General features: G+C 43.1%; 1 protein-coding gene across 1 annotated transcript; it reads left to right on the forward strand.

The window, feature by feature from the left end:
- Window positions 1-1,243: 1,243 nt before the first annotated feature.
- Window positions 1,244-9,122, forward strand: dok1a (docking protein 1a; the record flags this gene model as incomplete). Its single annotated transcript, XM_083975154.1, has 7 exons — window positions 1,244-1,347; window positions 2,225-2,303; window positions 4,598-4,737; window positions 4,813-4,923; window positions 5,086-5,155; window positions 7,999-8,171; window positions 8,262-9,122. The coding sequence occupies exons 1-7, from the start codon at window positions 1,291-1,293 to the stop codon at window positions 9,120-9,122; spliced, it is 1,491 nt and encodes a 496-aa protein (XP_083831280.1). The 5' UTR covers window positions 1,244-1,290.
- Window positions 9,123-9,498: the final 376 nt, after the last annotated feature.

A 9,498-nucleotide genomic window follows, 5' to 3' on the forward strand; every position in this document is an offset into this window, starting at 1 on the left:
CATTGTGGTTGTATCCTTCAATTAGCTAACAATGCCTCAGCAGCAGGGACACACATTCATGACCTGTGTCCATTCACCCTCTGACTGACTAATAGTCATCATCTTTGTTGATTAGATTAGATATGTTTTTGCATGAGTAGTGAGAATGATTTAGCTTCAGGTAAATCATTCTGAGTTCTGAGTTGAACTGGTCATGTCAAAACATTTTTAAAAAGTATCCACCCCCACTTTCCACAGCCATTCAACCTAAGTAAATAATGATGAGTGATATGAAATGAAAACTGTCCCTAACCCTTTTTAAAGAAAATTAAGAGACAGAATAGAGCAGAGTGGTAGTGGAGTAGACTACTCTGATCTTAGTCCCTCATTATTTCAGATATCCTCCTGTCACATCTGTGTGTTTATGGCAGTGACCTGTGAAAAATCAGGATAATTTCATCCTGACATGACATCATTAAAAACAGGAAGGATCTGACTCTTTTACTCCAGAGTGACTGAGTGGTTCAGGTGGTCACACAGAATTTCTTTCTGTAATTGCACTTTCCTGCAGCCTGAACGTCAGGAGGAGTTTATTTCTCTCTGACCTGCAGGGTTTGTTAACACTGATCTAAGAGATGGAGCTGTAAAAGAAGACAAACTGTCAAACTGGTGACATCCCTATGTGGTCACTGACACTTATCCATGGCCCTCATGTCTTCATGGGGTTTTAAGGTTTGGTTTCTGAATGCAGGCTGTGTAGTGCACATTTCTCCGCACTTAAATACTTTCATAGTAATATAGAGCGTGGATCTACTTATAATCAAGGAAGACATGCACATCTAATCTAATTCATTACAGATGAAGAAGAGCTGGATGTTGAGAAAAAGATATTCATAACAGCAGTTTCAGCATCAAGAGGTGTTCATTGTTTTGTCTTATGCAGAGCGTACCTCACTGAGGTTCAGCAGAGGACAAGTAATGTCTGATTGCATCACTCCTACTATACCCATTGTAATCCCTGATAATGATAGAGTAGTCGGTCTGCGAAATACTAGTTTATTACAACTAATAAACTGTTTATTTCTTTACAGACATAAAGGATATCATCGCGGTATACACACTTGAACGCTGAGTTTATCTTGGACTCTGCCCCTTATAACACACCTATGTGTGTGTATGTGTGTGTGTGAGTGTGTGATCATATTTCAGGTGTGTCCAACAGTGGGCATGTCTCAACCCACAGAAGGAGAAAAGGAAAGAAAACCTCAGAGTTCTTACAAAGACCAGGACTGAGGTGGATTTTCTTCCCAGATGGACTCTTACACCAAAACAGGAGAGGTTTACCTCCAACCACACAAACCCGGCAAAGTGAGTATGGTGATATTGATATTGATATCTGTTCTGCTGCTGTTCAGTTACTGTTGCGAGCAGTGTAAAGCTAAGACTTTGCTTTCTGGCACAGTGTAGTGATTGTAATTTCATAAAACCTACTGTATATAGTCATCATGATGATATGACTGTTATTTATCTTTTCGACATGTGAAGTTAGGGTCAAGGTTAGGGTTAATACAGATTCTTTTGATACAATTTCATCCAGATTACACAGTTTACTGAGGGAACGAGACTTAACTTTGCTAGAGAGGTTATCAGCCAAGAATCCAAGTGAACATGTTCAAACACAACAGTTTCACCGCCACACATTCCTGTGCAGACTGACAGCTCACACACTGCTGCTGTGAGCTTAAACCCCAACACTGCATCTGTGAACTACACCTACTGTGAGAGCTCGGGGTGGACACAGACTAAAACAGGGTGATGCAGTGAAGCATTACAGGCTGATCAGGTCAACACGCTGGCAGGGAGAAACATACAGGTACAACGCAGGTGCTCAGGCAACACCTACAGTAAGTCCTGACTGTGTCTGACTGTAATGGATGATGAGATAATGTTTTGATTTGGCACGATACAAATAAAATTGAGGGAGGAACGTAGATTTTAAGAGAAGAACATGGACATGAGAAGAGAAACATGAACATCAGGGGGAGGCTTGGTTATATGGATGACTAATGTTTACCTCTGTGTCACACTAAAACTGAGTATGTCCGTCATGAAATAAAGGTTCAGGTCGATGGTATGTACAGTATGTGTGTGTAGATTTGCAGATGTTTTGACGTCTATATGTAGCACATATGATTTGTGTGCATCAACCCCCCTTGTCATTAACCATGTGTTTGTCTCTTGCCAGAAATGGAAACAAGTGTGGTTGTCTCTTTTCCCTCCCAGTAACAGAGCAGTTGGTCGACTGGAGATTCAGGATGTAGGAGGTGAGGTACCTGCTGCTGCCGCTCTCCGTCATTGGTCTTCTTTTGATGAGTTATTGAGTGACGGGTCAGTTTCAGTCTGATGACAACAGGGTTTCTTCATGTTTAACTTGAAACTTAACATGTTTCAACAAAGCACAAGATACAAATGAATTAAATGAATCACCTGTGGAGACAGAAGATGAACTAAACAACTTTATTTTAAAGGGATAGTCCAGGTTTTTTAATGTGGGGTTGTGTGAGGTAAACATCTGTACATTATCAGTTAGGTCCTAATCAGTACCAGAAGAGCGATGTGTTGCTTTTGCCCAATGAAAGAAAATCAACACTTCTTTAAATTTTGCATTTTATATAGATAATTTCAGCAGTTTAAATTAAAGTCATACTTATAGTAGAGTTACAGTAGAAGAGGTTGAAAACATGTAGTGCTGAAGAAGCTAAATATATAGTGAAACTGCAGGGCATTAAAACTAAACAGACCCCCTGAGAGGCCGACATTGCAACATACCATTGTAGTTATGTGAGGTCATCTGAGATAACGCTAAGTCAGTCCAGATCATGTGCTCATGTTTGGTTTGTGCGTCACAGATGTGTGAGTGCTTGCCAAGCAGGTGTGTGGAGGTGCAGGACTGTTTGAAGTTGTGTTGTGTTTGCATTTAGGAGTGTCAGTAGGACCTTTAGAGTAAAGACGTATGATAAGTTCAAATGTTCCTGTCAGATATAAAGTCGATGTGTTTACCTCCTGTTTCACTGCCAGAGTGAATCGACAATGAAGAAAACTGTTCATCACAGCGACAGACACATTGACATTTGTGTTTCACTCGTCACTAGGCCTTAGTTATTTATATCAGTGCAGGTTAAATGTGCAGAAACAGAACAAGCAATGTTGGAAACACTGGGGATGTCACAACATGATTTTTATATGTGCAGTATCCGCAGCAGCATAATAGAGATTGTCACATGGTGGTGACATGTGCTGTCAGAACAGCCACAAGCTCTCCTGTTAATCACGCTGAGCATTCATTTTAAAATTAATTATTTCATTTTAATATGTATGGAAGCCCCCAGGGACAAGTGACTTGAATTGGAATTAACGTATTTGTGTTGAGTTTGTTTTTGCAATGCTCATTTACGCCACAGAAGGCTGTGAATTCATTTACTTTCTGAACACGACTGTGCTGCACAGGAGACCGACTGAATTATGTTCAACTTCAAAACTTCGTGTGTCAATATTCATTCGGCGAGGTCAGGTGTGAAGTAATCAGCCAACTGTAAACATATAGCTTATAGCGGCACATCCATGACTGAGACTGAGACTCCCAAGGGCTATAATCAGTGGGAATGGGTGGACAGGTAGAGCATGTGGGTTTGAAATGAATAATACAATTATGTTACATACATTTTGTCTTTGGTTTGGGATATTGCAGCCGGCCTTGTCCGGTTTCCCAAATGTATTCTGCGCAATTGACTGCACTTATGTTGCTTTGGGGGCTCCATCTGAAAACAAATTTGTGTATGGAAATAGAAAGCATGTGTATTCAATGAATGTTAAAGTCATATGTGACTCTTAGTGACAGATGTGGTAGCCCAGTGGCCTGACATAACGTGTGACTTTTACCTTGGCACGCAGCAGTGTGGGGAACAGACTGCAAGCCGGCACTGTGCACGATGGCTGTTAACAAGACATATAATATCTGACAGTGTTTACCCCCTCAGGTGCTGGCTCATCGTCCTGTACCCAAACATACTACTCTCACCTGACTTCTTAAAAGCCTTTTTAAGTTTCTATCCACTGATCAGGCACGGCACACTTACTTACTTTGTGTTTAGAGTACTGTAGGTGGAGAAATTATAAATAGCAGGGAAATAATCTAAATGCTTGGAGCTGGTGCACCTTATCTCCCAGTGGCTTTTTTTTTTTTTTACACTTTTTGTATGAAAGCAAATCCTCAGCTTTATTTCTGTGGCCTGTCAGGGCTTCTGTATTATTTTGACTTCAGAGCAGATGTAATCCATCAGATGGAACCAATTTCTTTTAAGGCTCCTTGCCACATTTTTCATTCAGCAAATACTCATCACACCACTGAGTCGTGTCCACCTCCTGCAGCTATTCAGCATTCATGTTGCCTCCTGCAGCCTTTCTGCCCTCGGAGGAGAATGTGTTCTCTGCAGTAAATGAAATAGCTAGTAAATACCTTGATGGGGTGGGGATAAGTGAGCTGGAGCTCCCTGCTGATGGGTTGTAGTTGAAGCTGACAGACCTGTCTCTGTCTGTCTACCTACCTTGTATCCTCCAGGAGGGGGAACAGGAGGCGATCATGGCACCGGGGTCAGGAGGCACCACCAGCCTTTGGGGGACAGGAAGCTGAAGGTGGTGAGACTGTCCGAGCTGATCAGCGTCCTCAGACTCCCTCCGAATGCAGAGGCCTGTCCCATGGTGAGCTTGTCGGCCCTCATAATCTTTACACCTGCGAGTTTGGATGAAGACTACATTCTTGTGTCTGTGCTGCAGGACAACATGTCCGCCTTCTGCGTGGAGACTCAGGACAGAACCATGGTGTTCGCTGCACGCAAAGATGACTGTGTCGACTGGGTGGAAAAACTGTGTCACAGCGCGTTTCAGGTGAGAAGGAACAGGAAATCCAGAAACTCTTACCTATCCTGAATTGATCATTGTCTTTAAATGCGTAGGTTCATTCAGTGTTGAAACATAGGTCTGCTACCTACAGTATGTACCTATTTACATCCTGGTGCTGATGTCTCATTTTCCTCCTTCATCTGTCAGAGAGGAGGCACTTTGGGCTCTCAGCCTCTCCACATGGAAGAGAACCAGATATACGCCTCAGCAGACCAAGGTAACTCTTCTGCTTCAGTTCAGACACATTTTCCCGTTGTTAATGTTCAAGACAATAAAAAGCTTATTATGATTGATAATATTTTAAAAGTGTATGTCTCCATGTTTTCTCTGAGCCGGTGATGGACAGCAAGAATGTAGTTCATGTGACAGAAAGGATTTAAAAACGTCTTCTGGTTGTATTGTTGTGATTCCATTGTCCTCAAAGGATGCACTTGTTGATTACTGCTGTTGTTGCTGATGATGTAGTGCATAGTTTGACCCAATAGTGGTGCTGGAGAAAAATATTAGGCTCTATCTCAGTGTGAACCACATTATTGTTCTGTGTTGTGCTTTGATTTCACATAGTGTGTGTGTGCTTCAGGCGTAACAAACACCTTGCATACACTTCATACCATGTTTACTGTACATCTGTCTTCCTTCTTCATTGAAGTGTTGATCCATGAGAAGATATATTTGTGGATTTAAGACCCCAAAACCATCTCAGTGGAGTTTTTATATCTCTTCTCTTTGGCTTTTCTAAAATAGTACTGATGAAACATGTGCAGCAACGCAGACGTCAATGGACTTGAGCCGGCTCTGTCTCTTCTGGTAGATGACATCTGTCAAGTCAAGTCAATTTCATTTATACAGCACCAATTCAAAACAGAAGTTATCTCGAGGCACTTTTCAAACAGAGCAGATCTAGACCTTGTCTTCATGGTAATATTAACTGAGACCCAACAGTTTCACGCCAAGAGCGACCACACACACAGAAACAGTGGTGAAGAAAAACTTCCTTTCAAGAGGCAGAAACCTTGAACACAGCCAGACAAGCGAGGGGAAGAGTTAAGAAGAGATAGATAGGGGTTGGTGTTTAGCTCAGAGCACCCGCCCCATATGTTGAGGCTATAGTCCTCGCTGCAGGCGTCCTCGGTTCGAATCCCGCGTCGGACGGCCCTATCCTGCATGTCATTCCCCCCATCTCTGCCTCCCATTTCCTGTCACACTCTCAACTGTCCTATTGAATAAAGGCATGAAAAGCCCAAAAATATATACTTAAAAAAAAAGAAGAAGAGATAGATAGATAGATAGATAGATAGATAGATAGATAGATAGATACAGCGGGGAAAATAAGTATTGGACACGTCACCATTTTTCTCAGAAAACATATTTCTAATAGAGCTATTGACATGAAATTTTCACCAGATGTCGGCATCAACCCAAGTAATGCACACATACAAAGAAATCCAAACATTAATGTCCATGAATTAAGTTATGTGTAATAAAGTGAAATGACACAGGGAATAAGTATTGAACACATGAAGAAAAGGAGGGGAAAAAAGGTATGGAAAGCCAAGAAAGAAGCTGGAGTTTGTCAGTATTTAGAATGTAATCATGTCTCCTATCAATGCAAAGTAATATCTGCTGGTTTAGTCCTGATTGATGCCTTTTAAAAACGTTTCTCACCACCAAGGTCTCAGACAATAAGTATTGCATGGTGAGCAATGGCAAAGAGCTGTCTAAGAGCTGTCTAAAGACCTACACAACCTTACTATTGCAAAACAGGAGTCAAAACAATAATCAGAAGGGTTCCCTAACAGTCCAGGACACTGGTGGAGAGCTTCAGAAAGACCTGGGATCAGCAGGTACAGTTGTTTCATAGAAAACAATAAGTAATGCACTCAACCGCCATGGCCTCCATGCACACACACCATGCAAGACATAGAGGCCATGGCGGTTGAGTGCATTACTTATTGTTTTCTATGAAACAACTGTACCTGCTGATCCCAGGTCTTTCTGAAGCTCTCCACCAGTGTCCTGGACTGTTAGGGAACCCTTCTGATTATTGTTTTGACTCTTCTGTCTGAAATCTTTGGTTGCGTAGGTCTTTAGACAGCTCTTAGACAGCTCTTTGCCATTGCCCACCATGCAATACTTATTGTCTGACACCTTGGTGGTGAGAAACCTTTTTAAAAGGCATCAATCAGGACTAAACCAGCAGATATTACTTTGCACTGATAGGAGACAGGATTACATTCTAAATACTGACAAACTCCAGCTGCTTTCTTGGCTTTCCATACCTTTTTGCCCCTCCTTTTCTTCATGTGTTCAATACTTATTCCCTGTGCCATTTCACTTTATTACACATAACTTAATTTATGGACATTAATGTTCGGATTTCTTTGTATGTGTGCATTACTTGGGTTGATGCCGACATCTGGTGAAAATTTCATGTCAATAGCTCTATTAGAAATATGTTTTCTGAGAAAAATGGTGACGTGTTCAATACTTATTTTCCCCGCTGTAGATAGATAGATAGATAGATAGATAGATAGATAGATAGATAGATAGATAGATATACTGTACAGAGGTACACATCATACAGAAGAAGGTGGTTCACGTTTCACGCTAAAACTACTACTATATTTCGTATAGAACCAAGACCTGCTGTTATGGCTGTATGGTTTTAAAGCAGAAGTAAGCGGAATGTTTGTGTTAATATAAGTCTTAAATAGTTATATCTTCCGACGGCAATCACTTATAGAGTGTTTGGTCCAAAACACGGGTCTGTCAGTCACTCTGCTCTGCTGTAAGCCAAGGAGAAAACTTTCCTTGTATCCCTTTATCCATGAGGAGAGAGAACGGCATAAAGGGGCGGTCCTCTCTGTGTGTGCAGCCAAGGGATGCGCGTGAATGTGGCGACGTAGGGACGAGGGCGGGGACTGCTAACTCCATCGGCTGACAAGAAGTTAGCCAAAACGACCGGATCGCTTACTTCTGCTTTAACACTCACATCTGAGGGCCCCTTTAGTGAAATGACACTCACAAGATTAAACTGAGTATTTTCTTCCTTCTGCTCAGTTTCAGAGTTCTGGGTGGTGGTTCAGAGGACGGATGCAGCGATTCGCTGTGGCCTACAGGGCTCATACTGGCTGCAGGTGGGAGAACAGGCACTGCTCCTCAAAGAAACACAGAAGAAGAGTGCTGTCAGAGAGTGGCCATACGAGTTGCTGAGGCGATATGGAAAAGATAAGGTGAGTGTCTCTTAGCTTCACACATCGCAACACATCAGTTATTACAGGTGGTCTGCATCGTAAAAACACTTGTCTGTGTTTTTTAAACAGACGTCTTTAACCATTGAGGCAGGTCGACGCTGTGAATCTGGTCCGGGGACATTCACCTTCGAGACTCAGGAGGCTGAGAACATATTCTCCCTGATTCAGAGCACCATCAAACAGAAGAAGTTAGATGCTGGAGGGAGCCAGAACCAGGAGGGTGAGAAATGCAACGCAGCCAGCATGCGTTCTCGTTCCCCCCTTCCCAAAGTTTCTGACGTGCTCGGTGTGGCTTCCCTCCTGGAGAACAGCCTGAGTGTAGAAGAACGGAAATGTCCCACTCCGCAAGAGCTGTCTGTTCCACCACAGACCGCTCCCATCACCCTCATGCCGCTCCCACTGATCCCCACACATAGCAGCCCCCCTGGAGGCCATCACAGTGGCCAATCAGATGGCGTGTACGCCGACCCGGCTGACTGCATCCGGTCTGTTTCAATATCACAGTCCTCCACAGCCCAGTATGTAGACCCTGCAAGTGTTCTTCCACTCAAACCCCCCGCTTCAAGAGAGCCCACCCAACGCTCCCCCAGTCCTCGCCTTACTTTCGACTCCGATCATCCAGACTCAGTCTACTCAGAGGTGTACGACAAGCTCAGTCCAGTCCAGAGTAGATCAGCCGTCACCCAGCGAAAAGATGACGAACCTATTTACGCTGAGCCCACGACTGAGAAGGAACAGGCGACCTGTGACACGGACAGCAAGCCCGACCCGTTCGCCCACCTGTACAGTCAAGTCTGCAAACCAGCTCGGTCAGCTGGTTCCTCCTCCCCGTCCAGCTCCACTTCCTCTCTGCCCGTCAGCAGCAGCACAACCACGCCAACGGACCACTATCTCGATGATGTCATCTATGAAAACTTGGGTGTCATTTAGCGACTTGATAACAAAATGGTCTGATATTACCTGTCATTTGACATTATGGGCGACAGTGTAGCCCTTTAACACACCAGCTCTGAGTATCTCCTTTATTAACCGAAGACTCCATCTACTATACTACATTACAATAACATGACAGTTTCATATCTTCATGCTGAGTGACTGCAAGGCTTTTATAGGCAATGACACATTATATTATCTCCTGACAACTTCATATTGATAATATGTTCACTTGTTGATCACATGTCAGCTCAAAGTGTTGTACAACACAAACATTGGGGACATTGATGTGACCAGGACATGGAAGGGACCATCAATGGGGAGAGGGGAGCGTTGTTGACGGAGCAACGAGACTGATGAGGACTGGATGACG

The sequence above is a fragment of the Trachurus trachurus genome, assembly GCF_905171665.1.
Source record: "Trachurus trachurus genome assembly, chromosome: 1".
Taxonomy (NCBI): Eukaryota; Metazoa; Chordata; class Actinopteri; order Carangiformes; family Carangidae; genus Trachurus; species Trachurus trachurus.